The 24,546-nt window shown below is 37.8% G+C and overlaps 1 protein-coding gene across 28 annotated transcripts in view; it reads left to right on the top strand.

The window, feature by feature from the left end:
• The window catches only part of sash1a (SAM and SH3 domain containing 1a), a 315,841-nt gene that overhangs the window by 285,999 nt on the left and 5,296 nt on the right, over nucleotides 1-24,546 (top strand). For 7 of the 28 annotated variants that reach the window (XR_015517686.1, XR_015517685.1, NM_001442215.1 and 4 more), the window contains exons 7-17: nucleotides 43-155; nucleotides 6,376-6,508; nucleotides 6,835-7,235; nucleotides 8,971-9,042; nucleotides 9,184-9,321; nucleotides 9,928-10,060; nucleotides 11,152-11,321; nucleotides 14,676-14,885; nucleotides 16,338-16,488; nucleotides 17,481-17,609; nucleotides 21,672-22,648. Coding sequence is in view for 25 of the 28 variants with exons in the window: in NM_001442215.1 (NP_001429144.1) it covers nucleotides 43-155; nucleotides 6,376-6,508; nucleotides 6,835-7,235; nucleotides 8,971-9,042; nucleotides 9,184-9,321; nucleotides 9,928-10,060; nucleotides 11,152-11,321; nucleotides 14,676-14,885; nucleotides 16,338-16,488; nucleotides 17,481-17,609; nucleotides 21,672-22,648 (2,627 nt within the window). In the remaining 3 variants the exon portion in view is untranslated. Of the gene's footprint in view, nucleotides 1-42; nucleotides 156-2,290; nucleotides 2,393-6,375; nucleotides 6,509-6,834; nucleotides 7,773-8,970; nucleotides 9,043-9,183; nucleotides 9,322-9,927; nucleotides 10,069-11,151; nucleotides 11,322-14,675; nucleotides 14,886-16,337; nucleotides 16,489-17,480; nucleotides 18,481-21,671; nucleotides 22,649-24,546 lie in introns of those variants that run through there. The other 21 variants (XR_015517683.1, NM_001442214.1, NM_001044819.2 and 18 more) reach the window with 7 other exon arrangements.

Genomic DNA, 24,546 nt, shown 5'->3' with positions numbered 1-24,546 from the left:
TATTTTTACATTTTTTGCCTTGTTTTCTTTTCGAACCTGCAGGAGAAGACATTGGCTATGTGGCCAGTGAGATCACAATGAGTGATGAAGAGCGAATCCAGCTTATGATGATGGTGAAAGAGAAGATGATCACTGTAGAGGAAGCTCTGTCACGGGTAAACGCGCTGAACAGTAACACAGCTTCCCTGGCTTACATTCATGTGTACTAACCCTACTTACCCAGACTGATGCCGCCCTGCTTCTTCCTCCAAACACACACCCGCTTACATACACTCACACACATACAAATACAAACCCATGTGTACTGACCCGCATCTGAGGGCTGCAGTTGTAGTACCTAGAGCAAGTCATGTTTTGTTGAGATGAAGGAGGGTCTTTGGTGATTAATTTCTGAAGTAGGGCTAGCTGGGAGTGGTTGGATGGATCTCTTCTATCCGTTTTCTTTGTTCAGATGTGTTGTGTTACTGTAGGTCTCTTTGTCATTTGTGTTTTGGGATCATGATTAATTATCATCTGATAATTGTAGAATATGGCTTCCTTCTCTCCACAAGGCTGACGTTGATTCCTTTAACCAACTGGGTTTTCTTTATTTAAATTCTCTCTGCTTCAGTTTTTTTTCTTTTTCTTTGGGCTGGTAGTTGATTTAGAAGTATCGATTGACTGGACCTCAAGTTTGAATCAATGAATCAATCACAAGCCTTTGTGGATAGTTGACATCATACATGCCGTAAGCATGCATGATTATGTGTCTGTCCTTGTGTGTGCTTGTTGGAATGCAAATGTGTCTTTCATGTTCTTTACATGTTCTCTGTTCTTTTTGTTGTGTATTTCTCTGCGTGTGTTTAAGTCCACAGGTGTCATGCACTTTATTATTATTTTTGGTCACACCTTATTTTGATGGTCTGTTTGTTGAATTTAAGGTACATTACATCTACATGCCAACTAATCTCATTAGATTATAAATAGACGGATAGGTTGTATAAATATAAAACTTGTAACATTTAATTAAATGTACATGCAAACAAATAGATGCTTTAAGTGATGTTTGTGGTCAGTAATTTTCAAAAGAATGTAAAACACAGTTAAACATACAAGAATTTGAAATATTATTAAAATAAAAAATAAAAAAAACTATTTGTATTTTAAAGATTATTTAAATTCTTTGGTGGTTCTTCTGTGTCGCCCAATCATCAATAAATCCTTTTGTGCTCATCGATCAATAAACACATCTATTCTTATAAACAATAAAAATAGTTCTGCTGCTGTTGTATTGTTGTGGAAATCATGATAAATATGTATTTCCAGTTTTCTTTAATGCTTTTAATTATAAAAGACTTTTTGTCACACTCACTTTGAAGCAGGAGTGCCCAAACTTTTTTTTTTACAAAGGGCCAAAAACCAAACTTTATTGAGGCTAGTGGGCCAAAGGTAAATAATAGTTGCTATGGGTGATTTCCTAATTTATTTAATAATGTTTTAAAGAAATTACTAGAAAACATTGCTTTATATAAGTATATATTTTTTTACATTTTATAATAAACCTGTAAAAACAATCTAATTTATAACAGAATTACACTAGTTTTTGTCTTGATTTGGTCGCCAATGCGTTCTGCATAATTCTCTCTCCATCGAGTGACTGTATTTATATTTTTACAAATCATATTTTGTTACAATATTTAATTAAAACATTTCATTTCACTTTGCTTTTTTGTAGCTCAGCAATATATTACAAACAAACAAAAGAATGTTAAATTAGAAATGATGATGTGTTAAAGGCACATCATTCTCACTCTGCTCTCAGATGTGATGGTAGGCCAAATCAAAGGTTACAAATTTGGCCCGCGGACCCTACTTTGGGCTGTAAAAATGCAGGGTTCCACACAATTCAACACAAATCAATTAAGTTGTCCCCCCAAAAAACTCAGGAATTTTGTTGATTCAGCTCATTTTAAATAAGTAGTTTGAAAAAGCAGAATAAACACTTTTTAAGTGTATATACTATATAAAAGTATAAATTAATTTAAAAAAAAACACTGACCCAAAATTGTGATACCTTTTATAAACACAAATGAATAATGCATTTAATAAATAAAACCAAAACTGTTTAAATGGACTTGACACTTCATGTATGTGTGTTCTTTTGTGTTTTTGTTGGTGATGGGTGAGAGCTGTCTGTGTGTCTGTACGTGTTTGTATAGTGTGTTCTCTCACTGTATTTCTGTAACCGATAGGGGTGTGTGTGTGTGTGAGGGCGAGGGGGCGGCTCTCTTTGACCTCTTGTTCTCCATAGTTAAAGGAATATGAGAGGAACAGGCAGTTGAGCAGCAGTACAGACACAGCAGAGTGGACTGATGGATCCAGTCCCACTGTTAACCTCTCCTCCACCTGCAATGTAAGTACTATACCAAACCACCCAGACTGAGTGTATACAGGCCCATGTGTTTACAACATAACCTCATTCAGTCACATCAAAGTTTCTTTTCCTCCGGCAGTGAGAGTTAGTAATGTCTCTCACTGTACTGACTGATGTTGTGTGTGTGTGTGTGTGTGCGCACTGCAGGGAGGTTAAATCTCAACAGACCACACTAGTGACATTGTGGCTTATAAACTTAGGCAGTGGCAGTCCTTACGTCAACCCAGTTCATCCCCTTTCCTACAATAACTGCACTGAATATGCGCTTTTATTTGTTATAAACTTCAGAAATCATGAATGTTAGGATGCTTTGAAGTTATCATAGATTAAATGAGCACTCGGGGTGGTTTTTAATGTTGATTGGGCTAATTCTTTTGCATTTATATTTGATCAAAAATCTGAATTTATTAATAAAAATATATAAATGAGAATAAATATAAACGCCATGAGTTTTACTAAGCTGTTTACCCAAATAATGAACGTTATCATCATTTGACTATCCAGCCTTTGAGTTTCTTTCTTCTGTTAAGTGTTGGAAACCAGTAATTGTCAATGGCTGCTGGTTTCCAACATTCATTCTTCAAAATAACAACTGAAGTGTGAGTAAATGCGAGCAAGTTTCATTTTTAGGTGAACTATCCCATAAACATGGCTTTTATTAGGTCGCTTCTATGGTTTTTAACAAATATTTGCAATATTATGTTTATGTAAAATGTTTTAAATGTACTGAGGGCATCTTACACCATATTTTGAAGTACATCATTTAAAAGCTAATAGGTTGTGAGTTGATATGGAGACGCTGATGTAATTTTACAGTGGTAATGAGCATCTGGCACTGCTGTCTTACTGTAAGACCCTCTAGTTATGATGTCGTTTCTTCTTGGCATGGGGAACTGGCACAGTAAACATCCCCTGGTGATTAAGTCATAATGTGAGTCTTAGTGAAGGGTGATATGTGGCCATTTCTGCCTCTTGGCATTTTTTCTGCTTTGAAACTAACAAACCATTGAAATCGGTTCAGTTTGAAATGGCACATTGCTTTGGCTGTAGTTCAATTATAAGGGTATGCTTTGTATGTACAATATGTGCGTATGTGTTGTTGGTTAAAGCCTTGATACTGTAGGTTTAGTGGATTTAGTTTTCCCCTTTTGGAGAAATAAGCTGCCAGTACACAAATACACATAGTTATTATGGAAAATATGAGCAGGGTTCCAGCCTCTGCAAGTAAACATACACCTTTTGGTCTAATGGTCAGCAGCTAAGCTGTTTTTGCAATGCTTTCTGATGTTAACAAACCACAGCACTGCTTTGCTCAGCGCTTGCAGCTACAGAATGACTCACTCCGCCCAGCAAATCTTTGTGTTGGCTCAGAGGAGTCACTGACCGTCCCGCTGCGACACTTTCTGCATCTGCTTGTTTGTGTGGTCAGTGTCACTTCATATGCAAAAGGGTCACAACAGAGGAAACTCAAGATCTGTTTTGAGCTGTATTTCTGATAATGAGTTTATACTGAATGTTAATTACTGATGTCGTTAGTTTGTTAGTTTTTTTCTTGGCTATTAAAAATACTGCCTTCGAAATAGGTAAAAAATATATATTTTTAAAATACATATTTTGTGTCATGTGTAATCATGAGTCTTTATTGTTTCCAGAACTGTATATCGTGCATATTGTTAAGTTCAATTAATTTTTATAGTCTTTTATACAAACAAATATAAAAAAAGAATGTAAAAATTATCTCAATTTAAAAGAGAAAGGGGAATAACTTGCTGATCTTGACCGAACAACTGTTATAACATTGTTAATAATCAATTTATTTTTATTATTATAAAGACTAAATACAGGGATTTATGTATATTTTCAATTTCTTATATCTTGCTTTTTGCTCTGTATTATTTGTTTTAATCTGTAGTAAGTTTGTTTTTAAAACTTTATAATTAATATCATCAGCAATGTTTACTTTTTATTTTACATTTTATTCATGAATTAAAATATTTTATATTTAATTGATGAAGATTTTTGAGGTAAATCTGATTGTGATAAAAACGGTTAAAAGCATTTTATTTTACTGAAAAATGCTAAATCTTTTTTGGGAGAAAATATTTTATTGTGGTAAAACATTTGTTCATGAGATTCTCCCATTGTGCTGTTTTACTCGTTTGCTAAATAAGAGGAAATGAGGCAAAAACCAAAAAAAGTCTTATTCATACAAAGGCTCTGTATTTCTGAGCCCTTGAGGCGTTTTCTGAAACGCACAAACACACTCGCACACATTTCCTCCTGCCTGTCTCTGCCACACATCAGCATGTGCAAATTGAATCTCAGCATCTGAATGAGAAAATGGATCTCTGTAGGATTCTTGGCCCCTGGGTTGATGATCTCCTATTTATAAATGAAAATGGGTCAGTCGTCGTCTGCTTAACGTTTTGACCGACGGGCACAACTCTCTCCGGGAATCCCGCTGATCTGAGCTCAGTTTAACGGTAATCAGAACACTGAGGGCTGGCAGATTCCCCTGTCATGAGATCAGTGTCAGCTGCAGTCAGTAGAGCGACCCATCACAGCTCCGCCAGAGTGAACTGATGTGGGATCAGTGTCAGCAGCTGCTATCACAGAAGAAGTTCTGTATCCCAATATGTGTGGACTGCACCAAGACCAGCCTTTCTTCTCTTTGGCCCACATTCCTTCTCTCCACTGAAGACCATTAAGGATGTCCAGAGGTCATATGGCAGACCTCGCAGTGTTTCCGGACACCCAAACTCACGCCTTGTGCCCCAGTCCCTCCCCTGCCTCCAGATATTTCCAGGGTTTCCTTCAAAAAACTGTTTACAGTTTGTTGATCTCGGTGTGAGATGGTGTTTTTTTAGCATGAGCAGCTAACATCCAACCTAAAGGAAACAACTGCTGGTAGGAACACAGCTGGACACATTTCTATTTCTGTTCTCTCTCTTTCTTTTCTCCTTTGCTCTTGTTTGAAAAGTGATTTTGTTACCTTGATGAAGACTGAATTTGAGAAGCAGAAAACAAGCTTCTATCCATCGAACAACATTTTCTTCATATTGGTGATTATTGAAATGTTTTCTGTTCTGTTTCTCTGAATTGGTTCTCGTTGAGTCATGATTTCTCAACCATCATTATATTTCCACTTTCTTTTTGACTGGTGGCCATTGTGGCTTATGATTAATATTATTTATTGTGAGCCAATGAGATTCTGTGTCTGTGGTTGAGCTTTAGGTTTCCAGTAACAGATCACATTCAGCCTCAATGTCTTGATGAAACGCTTAGGTCTGTGGTGTGCTGGGATGAGCAGATAGATTTGCCATTCATGATACTGGTCAAAACAGCTTAATCTCTTCAGTTGGTCTGTGGTTAGCATAGAATCTATCCTGTTGATCACAACTACATGTCATTATCTTATAACGTGGTGTACTTTTGCTGTGAACAGAATGTTATTTTTAGTGGATTGACTCCTTTAAAAAGTGAAATTTGCAAGTTTGAGAAAGTAAAAAGGATTAAAGAGGCTTTGTCTTTGTGGATTAGAGGTTTCAGTATTATAATCAATCTTTTACTGTGTTAAATGGAAGATCAGGTTATGGTAGATGTTTGTTTAAGAACATGATCCAATCATAAATCATCTCAACGGTAAACCCCTATCTGTGTTATTCATTTAAAATTTGAAGAGGTTTTTTTTTCTACCACAAATGTTCACTCATGTTCATTTGTCATGTAAAAATGCAAGACTTGTGTGTTTCTTGGACTCAACTTCATAACACTTAACTCCATTCTGCAATGTTTTCCTAAGTCATGTCCCTCATGTCAAAAGCATCCTAAACATGTCATTATCTGTACCCATTGAAACCATCATCTTTTGTTTTTGTGTATGTCTACATGTGAATGTTACCCCTTTTTTTCTTCCCAGAAGATGATATAATACTGAAGTAGAGTTTTTTGTTCCTCTTTAGTCTGTGGAGCAGTCAGATGATGAGCAGGAGGACTCTGTGAAATTCAAAAGGCTTCACAAGCTGGTGAACTCCACTCGACGTGTCCGCAAGAAACTCATCAAAGTGGATGATAGCAAGAGACATGGCTCACAAGGTATCTGGAAAAACTATTGTCCATCTGGCATTAATATGTATTTGATTGATAAACTGATGAGTGTTTTATACTGAATTAGGCATCTTTGGGATTTTTAAAAACATTATTAAGTATTATATTTAATACTTTAGTACATAGATTTAAGTATTTTTCTGGAAGGACGCAATAAATACCAAAGTTGAAGGAAAAGATTTCTAATTCAGTTTCTCTTTCAGATAAATCAGTTTTGTACTTTCTGTGCATCAAATACATTTTCTAGTAAAATGTTCTAATGATTTAGAGTTTAAATTTGTCCTGTTTTAGTTTTAATCTTCTTTTTCTTGCAGATTCACTCAGTCTGGATGCAGCTCCCATATGCGACGATATAAATGCACTATATGCAGAAATCCACAAGAAGCCGGCAAAGTGTACAGACTCCTCTTTGTCCTCACTTGCCCAAGAGCAGCTTTCTCTGGACGGGGACACGGACAGCCTGAACACCTCGCCCTCCACCAGCAGCCTTGATGCCTGGAAACCTGCTCACAAATTAGTCAAGGCTCCCAGCACACATCCCCATGGCCTGATCCGGCCAGCACGCAAGAGCAGTGCTGGGTCTGGGCTGGGTGTAGCGGGGGGCAGTGGCTCCTCGTTTTCTGAATTGGACGGTTTGGGAGACGACAATGCTAAAGTCTCCCGCTCGGTTACAGACGGAGAGATGCGGAAGGCCTTGTCATCTCTATCTCATGGGGTAAGTACTGATAGCGTTTACGCTTTTTATGGCCTCACTAGGCCCCGCCCAAAGCCACACCCCCTCCTGGTGTCTTTAGATGACATCAACAACACCAAGCGGCCACCTGTTTCCATGTGGCAGCGAAATAAGCCTGACCCGAACTATGCATACTCTACCAAACACCTGCTTTACCAACGTTCCTGCAACGCTCCGAAAACCGCACCCTCCTCCACCCTACCTGCGTCTCCTCCCACTCGCGAGCTTCCGCTAGCCAAGGAGAAGGGGAAGAGTTGTGGGAGCGGGGTAGTGGGCAGCTGGCTGTTTCCACCAAGGCGTCTCAAAGGAAGGACGGCAGTTAGTGAGCTCAACATCACATATGTGGTGGAACGCAGCCTGTACGGACATTTGAACTGGACTGGGCTGGTCAGGCCAATCACATTGAGCAAAGCGGACAGACGTTGGCTCCTGGAGGATGAAAGAGATGCCAACAGGAAATGGGCATCTAGCATGGACCGCTGCACCAAGCGTGTGCTCTTGCGCATCCAACAAAAGTCTGTGAGTGTGCCGGAAGAGCAGATCTACAGTGCCCCCTGCTGCACTGGAGGAACAGGCTACTGCAAAGCTGCAGAAGAAAAGCACAGTAGGGTACAGTTTAGAGACAGTTATATTTCAAGACAGTCTAATTGTTTAAGTAATGGACTGTGTTATCGTAAAATGTTTTTATCTTCTTGCTGAGTTGATAATTAAAGCTAGAAATCCCTGAGATTGTTAGTTAGCTGTGATCTCAGCTTTTTTCTATAGACTCGCATTACTGCAATATGAAGCCAATATTTCATCATCTCAAAAGCTATAGAAGTGAAATAGAATGCGATAATACAGAGAGTCTTGCCTTTCCTCATACTGAGCTTCTCTCCTTTCATTTCTTGACCTCTTGTCTTGTAATCAGTCATGTGTGTCGGAGCATAATTGAAACTCACAGTCCTTGAGAGACAGTGGAGAGCAGTGAAAGCAGAAACCAGTACTGTAGAGTTCCTTCTGCAGCTTTGTAGAGTCTGCCGTCTGCGGATTCTCACCATCATTCATAGTGAATGTGAACATGACCGTGATCTTCATCAGTGAACTCTTTCATCCATTTTTGGGTTGAATATGCCTCTTTCGGCTTTGGGCATGAATGCTGACATTTTCTGAATTGTTTTTTTTTTTTTTTTTTTTGGATGTGCTATTCTATTTTACTGAGCTTTTTTGTCTTATTTTGAAAATGCATGGTGTTATTCCATGAAACATTCAAGAACTTATAATTTTGTTGACAACGGGACATTTTTGATTCTGCAACTTTTGTGGAACTTTAACCAAACGGCATGAAGTAAAAAGCTAATCTATTTCAATTGAATATATCCCTCGTATTTGAGCATTAAACATTTATATTGCTGTAAAATTAGTTCACATTTTTAATTTTTTTCTGTTTTCCATTATTTATTCAACATAAATTTGAGGGTTTTGTTCAAGGTTTTACAAGAAAGCGTTGGTTTATTTATGTAATGTTAGACAGCAAGATTTAATTTGGTGTTAAATAGGAAATCAGGTCATATCATGAGCTATTTCTTTTGGCAGTTTGTCATTTTAAAAATGTGTGCTTTCCATTATAAAGACAAGCATGAAACGCTGTGACTCTTTGTGAAACATTTTAGATGACTCTCTAGCAATATATTCATTTGAATGTGAATTCATTGTAATTATGTCTCTTTTTCTGCAGAGAACATGTAGCTTTGGAGGATTTGACCTATCTAATCGTTCCCTCCATGTGGTCAACACAGCAGAGCCTAGCGTGAGTACTCTCTCTCTCTCGCTTCCTTTCTGTCTCTGCTCTCACATGCAGCTGCAGTGTTTGTCATCCAATTGTGTTAATCAGTTGGCTCTCAGTGGGCTTAATCACTCTCTTTCTTACTCTGTTTCTTTCTGACTTTAGGAGCAGGAGGCTCTGTACAGGGATGGCGTGAAATCTCCCACCACATCCCGTATCTCTCTAGGAAAGAAAGTCAAGTCTGTCAAAGAGACTATGAGGAAACGCATGTCCAAGAAATATGTCGGGTCTCTCTCTGAACAGGTACACACACACAAACAGATGCTGCTTGCTTTGACTGCTCTGCTTTATGTGCTGTATATCATTCTTTTTCAAAGGTAAGACCCTGCCTTTACTCCAGAGGAAAGTTGCACACGTGTGCCCCACTTTCTGTGTTTCAAACTAGGGTCAAACATCTCTTTATGTAGCCAGGAGCTTGAAAACAAACTCAGTCCAATTTAACACACCCAAGCTCCCTGGCTATGATGGATAAACACACAAGGCCCAGATTCACATGCTGGAGGAAATTTGTGACACTAATAATGTGCCAAAATGCTGTTTCTGTGGAAACATTCACATGATTTATATATTATCTGTTTGTATAGATCTGTGTGTTATGTGTTTATGCAATTACTACTTGATGTGCCAACAGATTAGTTCTTCATGACTTGCTCCATGGACTCGTATATTATGTTGTAGGGCCATCTAGTGGCAATAGTCTGCAAACAACTTATTGCTTTGCTCCACAAAAGAATGATCTCACAGCTGTGATGCAGCTGTTGCCTTAAGCACTTACCTACTGTCAGTTGTTTTACAATTTATCTAATAATAATAATTGTAATACACTTTCTCTCATTTTAATCTGTACAGTCCAGTCCAGATGGGACTCCCAGTTGTCCTCAGTCTCCTCAACCAGACACAGATTCTCTAGAGAAGCCCAAGCTCAAGGCAGGAGGGTCTGTGGAGAGTCTGCGCAGCTCTCTCAGTGGCCAAAGCTCCATGAGTAAGTGTGTGTGTGTGTGTGCGTGTGTGGTCTTTATAGAAACCATGCTATTGCTCATACTTGCTGTCATCTTAACATCGTGCGGAAGTTTAAATACATCTTAAAGGTTTTATTTTTGAAAAATTTGCCCATTTGCAATCATTTAAAGCAGTAGTTCACTTCCAGAATTAAAACTGTCATCATTTACAAAACTTTTTGAAAAATGATATGGATTAGCATAAGAAAAACATACTATGGAAAAGTAAGTGGTGACTTGGAATGTAAGTCAATGGTGTTGTCCAGTCATTCTGTAAGTGCTTTACTACTTTTAGTAAAAGCGCTACATTATGAAAGTGCCATAGAAATAAAGATGAACTGAATTGAAGATCTGTTCACGTGTAGTTTTGTTGAACAAAACACAAAAAACACGAAAAGAATACATCCTGCTTCGTTTAGCAATTATGGTGTCCTTCCTGAGTTCAAAACTTAAGATTTAAAGCAGAAAAAGGTTTTTATGAATGATATTTTACAACAAAACTTACAAAATTTCCAGAACAGTGCCATCTGCTGGCCTAAATAAAATCATTATTTCTCCATGAATGTGATTTTTATTATTTATTTTTTATCATTTGTAATGTTGATAGTTAGTAGCTCATTGGGTAGATTGTATAATTGGGAATATTAGTCAAAATGGCACCAGGAACTCCTTCATGACAAAACTTAAGATCTACTTTTTTAATTCAGTGCCACTTCCTATGCAAACCATTGTGGTCAGAGAGAGGAGTTTGTTTCCAACTTGGATTTAATTTTGCTGAGAATGGAGTCAGTTAGATATCGATGCATCTCTAGATTTCTGCCTTGGTCATGTTGCAGAAGTGAAATCTGCTTGTCTGCTCTGCTCCATAGAGCACAAGAAGTGTGTAATTATAGCATCCAAACTTCTTCAACTAAACTAAACGCCTTTCTTTTTTGTTGAAACAATGTAAAATGTGACCAAGTAATGTAATCAGTGGACTTGAATGGACATGAATAAGGCCACAGATCAGATGTTTTTCTGAGCAGCCTGGTGAAAGAGAGCAGCAATTTAACCTTTGGATCTGGTCTTCTTTCAGGTGGGCAGACGGTGAGCACCACAGACTCATCAGCCAGTAACAGAGAGAGTGTGAGGAGTGAGGATGGTGATGATGAAGAGCCTCCATACAGAGGCCCGTTCTGTGGCAGAGCAAGAGTTCACACTGACTTCACACCCAGTCCATATGATACAGATTCTCTCAAGCTCAAGGTTCTGAACTAAACTAAATCTATGTTTAATACTCATTTAATCTTAGTTTTAATTGTAGACCCTTTCTACCTATAGTGATTAAGAATAAAATTGACTGGCTACTTAGATAATAAACAACCCTTGTGTATTTGTGGAAAAAAGTCGCACATGGATCTATAGAGGACAAAAATGTTGGTGTCAAAAATCATGTAAACATTATATTTTTATATACTTTAACATATATTCTTTTACCAGAATTAGTCCTGATGATCATTGGCAAACATTAATTAACCAAATTAACATAATTAATTAGCCCTTTACATGTTGGTTTGTTAACAATGGCAACTTAAAAAAATGTAAATATCAAATCAATGGTAAGAAATAACATACATCTTGAAGCATTGTTATTTTTGGTCCAGAATCACACAAAAAAATCATACATATACAATTTACATTACATTACATTATACAATCACAGCATATTGATGAAAACAAACTTATATTCATAGGAACACACCTTTGTAATTGTAAAACAAAACAGCAACAAACAACATAAAGGCAATCATTTTATCCAGGGTGCGAATTACAGGGGGTTTAGGGGGGATTGACCCCCCTAATTAACGCTAAATTTCCCCTGAAGGACGTCAAATCAAGGTGTATGGGGGGTTAGCCCTTTAATAGTGAGAAATAGTTCACGCTGATCTGTATTTTAAATTATAATGTTAGTGATTAAAATAACAGATTATATAAATATACATTTGACCACCCCTATAATGGTTAATATCACTGTGAATACAAAATCGCACCAATCGGTCTGTGCGAAAAATGCTAAAACACTTTTTCTTTTTTTTGTTGCCAAAACATGAACATTGCCAAAAAATGAATGACCTTTTGCCTAATCAGAGATGTATAGTAACGAAGTAGAACTACTTCACTACTGTACTTAAGTACTAAAAGGCAGTATCTGTACTTTACTGGAGTATTATTTTTTTCTCCTACTTCCACTTTTACTTAAGTACATATTTTACATGAGTTTAATACTTTTACTCCGATAGATTTTTTATGTGCTGCATCGTTACTCGTTACTAGGGGTGTCAAAATGATCGATATCAGTTCAGTAATAGGTCATACCCGGTTATTACGTGATGACGTCATTTATCTCCTATGCGCGATGTCGCAATACTATAGCTAAGTACGGAGGCGCGAGAGCGAGGCGGCACAGCATACCAGCCGCTAGTGTACTATTAGGGAGAAATGTTGTAAAACTTCACCTCTGCCTATCTCTCGCTCTCTCACTTTGGACATTTGACCCGCTGGCCAGTTTGTAAGGTAACTTTTCCTCTCTTCTTAGCTGTTAAAGCTGTGGATCCAGACATGAGCGTGCCAAGTTTTCTTCACTGTGTCTATTACCTGTGATAATCGCGTATTCTTCCCGCCATGGGTGAACAGCGCTTATATTTCTAAAGCCCTTTCTGTTGAGGACAATAACCAATCATAGCCGTGTAAGACCCGCCTGTCATCGCTCAAAAAGCAGGCGGGATAATATTGACATGAGTTTATTAGCTGTAAATGCTCGTGCTGTCTTCTGTGCATGAGTTTTGTTTGATACATCCAGAAAGAGTGTTTTCTTTGAGCAGGTCAAATTAAGGGCACAGTTCGTATATCTGACTGCTGTATTAAAGGACAAAATTTTATTACAAAAACCCCTTTAACTGTCACACCAAGACAAAAGCAATAGAATTTATTTTTTGATTGCATTTCTTAACTCCAAATGTCGCTAGTTAACACAATCCGTGCATTTTTATTCAACACATCACATTATTTCTAAAATATCAGCCTCTACTAAATGGTTGAGATGTTGGTTTATGGTAAAAGTACCAGAATTAATAAATATACTACAGAAAATATGAACTGTAAGACCAATTTCATTAAAAACATAATAAAAATAAATAAAAAATATTACTAAATCATAGCCATAAGCCATAAAATATTTCAGATTTTCATTTAACACAGTAATATACACATTTTCCTGTTTTTTTTTTTTTTACAGTAAAATCAAAATCAAGTGAATTTGTGAAGCAGGACTTAGTTTGCTTGTTTAGTTTAAAGCTTTTTATTTTAAAGCAATCAAACTTTAAAACTCCCAAAGTGTGAGTGTGTGTGTGTGTGTGTGTGTGTGTGTGTGTGTGTGTGTGTGTGTGTGTGTGTGTGTGTGTGTGTGTGTGTGTGTGTGTGTGTGTGTGTGTGTGTGTGTGTGTGTGAGTGAGAGTGAATAATGCGTAAGAGAAAACAACAGTGTGATTGTACCTGTGTGTGCGTCTGTGTGTGTGTGTGTGTGTGTGTGTGTGTGTGTGCGTGTGTGTGTGTGTGTGTAAGAGAGAGTGTAAAAACAATTGCAACCTATGTAATGTCCCCACAATTCACAAAAATGTGTGTGTGTGTGAGAGAGAGAGAGAGAGAGAGAGAGAGAGAGAGATAGAGAGAGAACTGTGTGTGTGAGAGTGTATGAATGTGTGAGAGTGGGGAGAGAGTGTACATTTAGGTGTGTGCAGGGCAGTGTGTGTGTGTGAGAGAGAGTATGTATGTGAGTGAACATGCTGAATTATCTCATCAGTGAAGGCATTTTTTGGTAAAAGGGCCTGACGATTTGAGCTCTTGTACCATAGAAACTATTTACAGAGAAAAACAGTATCATAAGCCATGTTTCTTTTCGTTCTGCTTAATCAAGTGCCCCAAAAAGATATTTAAAATAAACAAAACAATTAGTGTATTTTGACTGCTTTCTTTAATAACTACATTACACAATACTTGTACTTTTACTTTCAGTACTTGAGTAGTAAATTTTGAAATAAACTACTTGTAATACTTAAGTACAAAAAATGTTGAATACTTTTGTACTTCCACTTAAGTATGGTGCTTAAACAGCACTTCTACTTCTACTCAAGTCAATTTTTGATAAAGCACTTGTACTTTTACTTAAGTATGGGTCTCTAGTACTTTATACATCTCTGTGCCTAATAGACATTTGAGAGAAGTATTGGAGTTCCCAAGAGGAACCTTATGTGTGTGGGTGTCTGTGTAGCTTTTTATTTGATTTTTTTTTTTTTTTTTAAATATGTGTAAGTCTTTTTTGAGAAGGTAAAATTATATAATACATGCTATAAATACCATGCCGTATATTTTGATAAAAGGTGTGCTTTATTGAAATGTCATTATTTCACATTTTTAAATATTCATAAGTTTTAAAAAAAAATCCTTATTATTAACTGTTTTTTTTATATTTGTATTTAAGTTCTCTCTACACTCTATACAGTTTAATTTATTTATTTTTTTAGATTTTCAACTATCTAACAAAATTTCTCTTTTTTTCTGAAGAGAGGAGATGTGATTGACATCATCAGTAAGCCGCCCATGGGCACATGGATGGGTCTGCTCAATAACAAAGTGGGCACGTTTAAGTTCATCTATGTGGATGTTCTGGCAGAAGAAGAGGAGAAGCCCAAACGAGCTGTTCGCAGGAGGAAGAAGGGCCGACCACCCAAACCCAGCTCAGTCGAGGAGCTTCTGGAGAGAATCAACCTGAAGGTGAAACACATACCACAAACAAAGTAGGGCTGCACAATGGGAAAATCATATAGTAAATGTAATATCTATATAAAGCTCACTGGTGCGTTCTTTCTTTTTAAGAATGTTCCAAACAGTTCTTTTGGCCAGGCCTGATGTTTTTGCTATCTCCCTGATGGGTTTGTTTTGTTTTTTCAGCCTAATAATGGCTTGTTTGACTAATAGTGACTGCTCTTTAGATCTCATCTTGAGAGTTGAGAGCAACAGATTCCAAATGCAGATAGCACACTTGAAATGAACTCTGGACCTTTTATCTGCTAATTGTAATTGGGATAATGAGGAAATAACACACGCCTGACCATGAAACAGCTTAGAAGCCAATTGTCCAATTACTTTTGGACCCTTAACAAGTGGGAGGCACAAATGCAAACTGTTGTAATTTCTACAGCGTTCATCTGATTTGGTTGTAAATAGTCTCAAATTAAAGCTGACAGTCTCCATTTCAAATCCATTGTGTTTGTGTATAGAGCCAAAAATGTTAGAATTGTGTCAATGTCTAAATATTTATGGACCTAACTGTATATTAAGTTTTTCCCAAGCATTTTGTGTTACATGCATAGGTTAGTTATCCAAGTTTGACCAGTCAGATGGGTCCATACTCTCTTTATCTTGTTATTGGCAAGACCGGGCCAAAAGGGGAACCAAATGTCTCAGAGTAGGGAGTTGAAAATAAACATTAATGGCAGGAGTAGAAACAAGCATGAAAAAATGACAACAGCGAATAACAATCAGAATATATGCTAAGTATTTCATTCAATCATAATGTTTTAAAACTGAAATGTTTTGCATTTAACCTGATGTGATTGTTAAATGAAATAAGAAAAAGTACAATAATAATAATCGTCCTTCTTTAAGGAAATGTTATATCGCAAGCAATGCCCTAAGATTCAAACTTGAGTCAGTGTATCTGTAATCATCTGAATGTGCGTCTCATCTTTAATCTCTACTGTCTGAATGTAAGAGCAGGGCGGAGAGTGATGAGAAAATGAAAAAGCGTCTGCTAGTGTGAAAAGATGGTGAGCTCCTGTTAAAGCGCACATTAACTATGAGAATGTGGGAAGAGGTCATTTCCCCATGCCAGTTAAAATTTTTATTTAAACACAAGAGACATACACACCCTTCAGACCTCCCACAGTCTCCTGCATTATTCCATCACATGACAGAGCTTATGGTTACACACAATGGACACACATTTTGAAGCCCTGTTGTGTTGTTTTAGTGTGTTAATGAACTATAATGATAGTTGGTTGGTTGTCAGAAAAGAGTCTGAAATCTGGAAACATTCCCATGCATAAATCGTGCCCTGGATGAGCTGCCAGGGTGGAGTGGGCTGCTTTTAGTTGTAAGGGTCCTTCATGGTGCTCTCTGTTCTATGGTGTGTGTAACCTGTGAATACATGTGTGTGTGTTTTAGGAGCACATGCCAACGTTTCTGTTTAACGGGTATGAAGATCTGGACACGTTTAAGTTACTAGAGGAAGAAGATCTGGATGAGCTCAACATCAAAGACCCACAACACCGAGCCGTACTGATGACAGCTGTTGAACTGCTTCAGGATTATGACAGTGAGTACACAAAGGGAAAAAAAAGAAACAGTTGAAGTCAAAATGATGTGACCTCCTGTGAAATTGTCATTCTTTTTCATATACTTCCCAAGTGCAGTTTATAAGACATTTTATCAGTATTTCCTAAAATATTTTTTCACAAACCACTGTTATCCAATAACATACCTAATTACATCTTAAATTGCACTTCAGACTGTATACTATTATCTTGCAAATTAACTAGTCAATTATTATGTATACTGTCATCTTTATATTTAATATTTAATACTTGATATTTATTTATTTATAAAAATCTATAATACTAGAATATTTTGGAATGATAAGAAGACATCGCTTAATTTTTAGTAGCCATTACTTTAAACCTGAGTGTCACATGGCCCTTTAGAGCTAATAGAATTATTATACTTATTTATTTACTCCCAGGGCTATTTATATCAAAGTTAATATTTAGCCGCACTCTATTGGTATTTCGTAACATCTAGATTTATGAGGCGAGTTTTTAGCACAATGCTCAACCCCCAACCTGGAGGACCAGGAAATGCCAACAGAAATTGAGACGCAGAAATGCCAACTGACCCAGCCGGGGCTCGAACCACCAACCCTCTTGCTATGAGGCAACAGCAATACCCACTGCGCTGTTGTGTCGCCCAATTTATTCATTTGGATCAATAATTTTTGATCGAAACAAATACAGGTTTTGTCTTTTAAACTATTATCTGTCCATACATATTACGTAGAAATATTATTCACTCACTTTCTTTTCGGCTTATCCAGCATATGTTTTACACCGCATTAGCCCTTTCAGCTGCAACCCATCACTGGGAAACACCCATACACTTTCGTTTACACACATAAATAAAAATGAATAATTTAGCTTACCCAATTCACCTATGGGGGAACCGGAACATGTGCATCATTTAGCAATGGCTGAAAATCAGTTCTAATAGCAAGTGTGTGCATTTCCTAATCTTGAATTTGTATGTGTGTTGTAGGCAGCAGTGATCCAGAGCGCAGCGGTCTCTCTGGCTCTCAGGAGAAGCTCCTCTGTGAGGGCCATGGCCTCATGGCTGACTCTCCACGGGACTCTGGTTGCTACGAAAGCAATGAAAACCTAGAGAATGGTAACCAGGCTCTTGTCTAGCCTCTCCATATCAACTGCATCTACCATGCCCAGCCTAGTGTAGCAACGCCATGACACCATCCTAACAGCCAATGAGAGCCTGTCATCACATCTGGATTTAACCCAATCCTATTTGTCTGTCTGTCAGTCACATCTGCTTCTCTATTCCAGAGGTGCTCTGCCATCATTCCTCTCTTTTAACGCTCTTATCCAGCTTCTGCTTTCTTCCATTCTGGTAGAGATTGCTATCACTTGCTATTGCTAATTAGTGAAGGTGCATTCACTGAAATCTAAAGAGAGACAGAAACGCTCACAAGGAAGATTTTGAGAATGTTCTACATGGCAAAACCACATTACAGACTGTATTTAAAGTCTCTCTTCCTCCCATTTCAAGAAGTATCACTCCATATTTGTGTGTGGTGTTTGTTGTGGTCATATTGCACAAGTTCTTATGTGCCTAAAACGAAAAAAAAAAAACTTTATAAATACAAGATATAGTAGATGAATAGCAGCTGCACACAAGGGGAGGGTGGGATTTTTGTAGATTGTGTAAAAGTCGGAGCCGAGTCTATTTTTAGAAGATTTTATCTAAGAGAAGATGACTGCATGTCATTCTGTTATTTCTAAAGAAGTTCAGTGTTTGTTTTCGCTATTTTCTTGTCTTTTTAACCTCCTGCTGGTATCTTATAACACTGGCTGATCCCTTTCTTGTGTGTGTCAGTGTATGAGTCTGTGTGTGCGTGAACGCGTGTGCGCACGTGTGTGTGTGTGTGTGTGTGTGTGTGTGAGTAAAGTATGACTGTTTAGAACGAATCAAAAAATATGTGCAATCTGCCAATGTGGAAAATAAACCCATTCTGTGATCTCTTGCATTCTTGTCTGCTTGCTTTTTTCATCTCTTACTTTTTTCACCTCTAGATAGTATTTTATTTGAGCTGATCACTTTTCCATTCATTTCTTTTTTTTATTTTAGATCTTTTATATTTAATCTTGCACTAAAAAGACATTATTTACTTAAAAAAATGAATAAACCCATTTCCTTAAAAAGGGACAAGTTGATAATTGTTTTAGAAGTGAGTAAACATGCTGTAACTAATTATGATTGTTTATAATTATATGCATATTTTATTAAATTAGTCATTTTAAGGCAATGGGGTTACTCAATTTTTTAAAGTCGTCTTTTACTCTTTGCTGTTCTTTCACCATCAGTGTATTTGAAATTCCTTGATTCTACTTAAGTATGATTGATATCCAAGGAAAAATGTTTTAAATAAGTTTAAATTGTTTTAAATGTTCATCTTCAGTTTCTTCTCGCATCGTTTCTCAACATGCCATAATCATTGGAACATTTATATCAGATCCTTAAGGACTCAATTGTCATTTTATTTATGAACTTTATTCAATTGTTGTGCCTCTAAGCCTTAAGGCTGATTTATACTTCTGCGTCAACGCATGCGTATGCTACGGCGCAGCCTACGCATGGACGTAAAGCCCTCACCGTGGCCGTCTGTGACGTTGACGCGCACCTCTCAAAAAATTTAGCTACACGTTGCAAGGATGCGTAGCACAAGCTCTCTGATTGGTCGACTTGGTAGTGCTGACGAGTGTGGGCTGAGGTGAGAGCCGCGTGAGCCCGATACTGCAAGTGTAGTAGAAGTGTGAGCTCTGGATAGAGACTGTTTTGTGTTTACCTTTTGATTAAAGTTGTTGAACATCCGCCGATTCCAGCCTCAAAATGTAGCGAAGATACTCAACACAGAGGAACATAACATAACCTACTGCCAGCTAGTGTTTCCGAAGTGTTATTGCAGAGCAACAGAAACGGCAAACAGAAGTATAAATGCACAGCTAGGCGCATTGCATGCACTGTGGGTCACGCCGATCACTTGACACAGAAATATAAACCAGGCTTTGAAGGGTCATGAAACCTCTAGTTAGAAAAAGTCAGGAACGTGGGTGAGTCCAGCTTTGTTTAGGTGAGAGTGTTGAGTGGTGAAAGAGGAAACGGTTTGCGTGAAAAAGGGAGTTTCAGTTTGACCATGCGCTGATTTTTAACAGAAGCAAAACAAGACATGTGAGAAAGACAGTGACTATGCTTACATGGACAACAGTGATCATATTATTTGCCAAATTTTAAATTTGTCAACTTTAAATGTAGTTTGGCACTTTTTACTTTAATTCAGGAACATTTTATGCATGCCCCTGTGACAAACAAGATATTGGATGAGAGGAATTGCTGGAAGAGTGTAGTTTTATTGAAATGATAGACACCGCACTACATATGGGAGAAAAAAACCTTTGTTGCAGCAATATTATAAACGCAATACTGATGACCCATGTCTCCAAACAACAATTCTTCTTCTTCTTCCACTTGTTTTAATTATGGTTGGCAACGTCTCTCTGCTGTCTAAACACTATAACAGGTAAAACTCTTCCAAGCTATCATGCACATAAATGAAGTTGCACCTTATACACAATAAAGCGCGCTGATTCGTTCGCTGAAAAGTCTTTCTCATTAATTAATAATGAAAACTCAAAGACGTCACACTGAGACCGGCAGTCTCTACGCTGGATTTTACACAAGTATCTAATCGCAGTGACATAGCGTCTGAATTTCATTTAAAACCGGAAGAATGAATTTGCGTAAAATAATGCAAACACAACAAATTTTCACCTTTTTGTGAAATATATGTGTCCTAATAGTGTTTTTAGCAGTGTGGGACACATATATGACTGTCAACATCTTAAAAAGTGTGTTTTGGTGTTTCGTGACCCTTTAAATAGATTCTATAGAACCTTAACTAAACTCTTTACTCTGAGTATATTGGTTATTTAAAGAAAAGAGTTGGCAGAACATGATGCAAATTTCAAAATAAATATTATGTTGACTAGTGGTTTTCTTCATTTTAACACTCCTAGTTAACACTCACCCTGCCTTTAACTTTAACTGCCTAAAACTAACCCTTAGTAATCCCTAACAATTCAGTTATACATAATTCAACAAATGAACTTTGTCTCTGGGTACTGGTAACAAATGTGGCCACAATTCTGTTGTATATACATTTATACTTTCTCATAACTTGTGCTATTAATACATTGTTGCATGTTAAAAGCTAAATTTGGCACAAAAATATGTCTATCATCAAATCACTCTCAGATTCCAAACTTATATACTACAACCTTATGTACTATATTTAGTTTTAGCTTGTCGCTAAAGCACACTGGTATTCTTTTAATACGCTATGTCTTACTAGTTTCTCATATGTGCTCAATTCAGATACAATTCAATTTGACATATTTACTATGCATACATTGCTAGTTTTGTTGTGAAAAAAATATATTGTTAAGAAATAGTTTGCTTGTAAACTTTCCAGAAAATTAGCTTCTGCTCTGAAATGATATTACTTCTCAAATTGAAAGCTTGAGCAGAATATGGTTAAGCTCTAAACAATGTGCTAAATTTAAACCTTTTATTCTCTTCAATATTTCTTTTTAGTTAGAAATCTATTCATATAGGTAAAAATATCCACTCTTTAAGGGTAAGATATCTCTGATGATAATGTCTTGTGACGAGCTGTTGAACACCATGTACAATTTTTGCATGTTAATTTCTGACTGATCTAATTAGTCTAATTAACAATGAGACAAAATGCTCGGTAACACTTTATTTTGATGGTCCATTTGAGTATTAGTAGACTGTCTGCTTTATATCTGTTGATACTGCTCCTTCAACAGACATTTAAACTGACTATAAGAAACTTTGCTAGGATATGTCAACTTACACTAAACCCAACCTAACAGTCTACTTATAATCTAATGAGAATTTGTTGGCATATAGTAACTTAATTTCAACCAACTTACCATCAAAATAAAATATAACCAAATTCTTTGCTTTCATCACATTATTTCAGACTGCAGTAGTTTGTTTTCACATGTTTCTGCTCATACATTTAGGACAGTTATTTTTAGGAATTAAAAATATTTGAGGTATCATCCAAAGCCTTTAATAGAGAAAGTATATGTGATTGATAAATTTATGTGAAAGCACAATTCTCTGTTTTAGGTAAGAGCCGAAAGGCATCGCGCCACAGCCGTGGTTCATCAGGGTTTGACTGTGGGGATGTAAAGTCTCCAGATTATCCCACTCTTCCCATGACTCGCTCCACTGAAGCTCTTCAACAGCAGGCCAAGAAGGAGCGCAAGTTCTCGAAGACCTTTCTGCCCCGACCCATGAAGGGCTTCAATCTGCGAAACCTCGGCCTCAAGAAAGGCTCCGCAGCAGCTCAAACCTCCCGGATTTCGCTCAGCAGAAGCTGTGAGGAGTTGGACAGCCCCCAGGAGACCCCTGACTCTTGGAAGCGCTCTCATTCTCTGGGGGATATCCACTGGGAACAGGCCTTCGATCAGAGGAAGGACCAGCAGGGCAGTGAGGATAGAGGCAGGCTGGAGAGCAGCACAAAAGAAATGAAAGCAGATCTTGTAGACTCCAAACAGGATGAGAAGACCAATATGGCTAAAAGGCAGACTGGCTCCTTGCAGAGGCCTGCAGTTCCCACACAGCTTCCTGTGAGTCCGGTCAGTTCATTGCCTGCTTCTCAGAGCTTATTCCGTCAACCTGTCTCTGCTCCGACAAGCCCAGCTCCAAGGACTCACCCTAAAAAGCCACCCATCCCACCTCCAGTGCCTGCTAAAAAGTCCAAAGAACGTTTGCCGAATGGTCTGCGACACCCTCCGCTGGTGCTGTCCGGTTCAGTGCCAAACACTCCAACCCTACCCCCAAAGCCTATATATTCTCCGACCACCCCCTCTCCCTCTGAGGGTACCCCATCAACCCCAGCATCACCAGGTGAATCTGCAGCACCTCTGAGCCCACCGTGGCTGTCTGACCTGCCTGAATCAGCATGTCCTCAAATCCATGGAGCTAAAATCGCTCTCAGCAGGAAGATCTCCCATGCCAAGATGCTTGACCTAGAGACTCTGCTGGAGGACAGGATGCACTCGGAAGGGATCGACCTCAAAGAGGAGCCTTACTCTGATAAAGTAAGTCTTTGTTTCACTTTGAATAAGTATTAATGAAGGCTGTTGCCATCACAATTGTAGGATGGGTCAGAATCAGAAGTGGCCACACAAGCAGAGGTCTTCAGATATGGCCCTGAAAAGCCAGAGTTCTGCATAGTTTTGCTTCAAGATCATCAAGGTCTGAGTGAAACAGACAGATGAGTTTTTATTAAGGATGAATCAAAATTCTGCAGTTCTGTGACTTACCAGGGCCAAACCTGCCCACCTCTGGTTTAAAGTCTTTGATCAGCTTGCGCATGTGTCAACAGAAGTGTGTTTGCGTTCCATGTGGGTTGGTAGTTGTTGTGTAAAGGACTAACATTTCATGATTTAAAATAAGGCAGTATATATATTGATGTTTATGTTTATGCTGGACCTGTAATCTTCAGTTTTTAAAGTGTATTTACAGTAATGGTGCTATATTTTGTAATGGTACTGTATACATATAGCAGAGGTGCCCAAACTTTTTTGTATAAAGGGCCAAAAACCAAATATCATTGAGAGCCCTGGGCTGAAAGTGAATATAACTATTTTACATTAAAGTTGCCATGGGTAATTTCCTAATTTATTAGAAAACATTCCTTTAAATCATATTAACTAATGTAGTATGACATTTAAAATGATTACTTATTGCACTAAAAGCATAAACAATCGCATTAATAACACTGTGGAGTTCAATGCTGAATACACCAATCAACCAGAATCTGCTTTTGCCACCCCCATCATTCTTCCTCTCTTCTCAGATGGGATGGTGGACCAAATCAAAGGTTACCATGGGCCAACTTTGGCCCATAGGCCCCAGTTTGGGCATCTCTGGTACTGTATATAGTATGAGGATATGAGATGACTTATATCATGATATGGGATTTGTGTCATATCACCCAGCCCTAACTAAATTAGCACTTAAAAAATGAATGGTTAAAGGAGCAGACAGTTGTCCCCACCCTCTTACCAGTAAGGGGCAGTCTCCCCAACCCACACACACAACTACTACCAGCTGGGCCAGTAAAGACTCTTTAGAGATTTGATGTATCATCTCATGGATTTCTTATGCAAGTGACAGCAAGTTTTCATGAACTGCGTCATATGGTAAAAATGATGTGGAAAATGGCAGCACAGGAACAGTTATAAAAAGATCAGCAGACTAAACAGAAGCACAATGATTACCAGTAGGGGGCTTGACTTAGTCATGCCACTGTCCTTGGAAATTCACGACCGGTTTATATTTTCCTTCCATTTACTGCTGGAACCTTATTTCGAAGTGTCAAAAGAAATGGAAAGAAACATGCATTTTAATCAATGCTCATCCAAACACTATTTCCACTCTTTAACTTGTAAGACATAACTGTAGTACCTGTAGCAGGTCTTTCCTACAGTCTCTGAACAATTAATCGTCCTTTTATTTAATTTTCTGTTTTTAAATCTCTAAATGCATGGCTACGCACAGACAAAACTGTCACATATTGGATTGGAAAGCACAATGCAGTACATTAAAAGCAGAGATTTTAGCATCCACGGAGCATATATCCATCTCACGTTCTTGGTATGTAAATATCTACAGTACAATAAACAAAGACCAAGTCTGATTCCAATTCACTTCTTTGAGTTTACTGTACACAAGAAGGTGAATAAGAGGTGAAAAATATCCCCTCTTTAAAATGAAAACACTAGAGCAGCTTGTGGTTTCAAACCACACCGACTGCCTGGAGTTTTACTGCTTTTTATTGGCAGCCAATCCAATTATGCCTAGACCCACAGCCTATCGGATGTATCCCGAATTGGGCACAAAAAATGGATTGAATGTATTTGAGCACATTTAATCTCTCAGTTAACAAGCTGTTGTGTATAATTTAAAGTATATACATTCTCGTCTTGCAGCT

This window comes from Danio rerio, chromosome 20 (assembly GCF_052040795.2).
Source record: "Danio rerio strain M-AB ecotype USA chromosome 20, GRCz13ab, whole genome shotgun sequence".
NCBI classification, from domain to species: domain Eukaryota; kingdom Metazoa; phylum Chordata; class Actinopteri; order Cypriniformes; family Danionidae; genus Danio; species Danio rerio.
The sequence above is the reverse complement of the archived record's forward strand: the minus strand, read 5'-3'. Positions and strand labels throughout refer to the sequence as shown.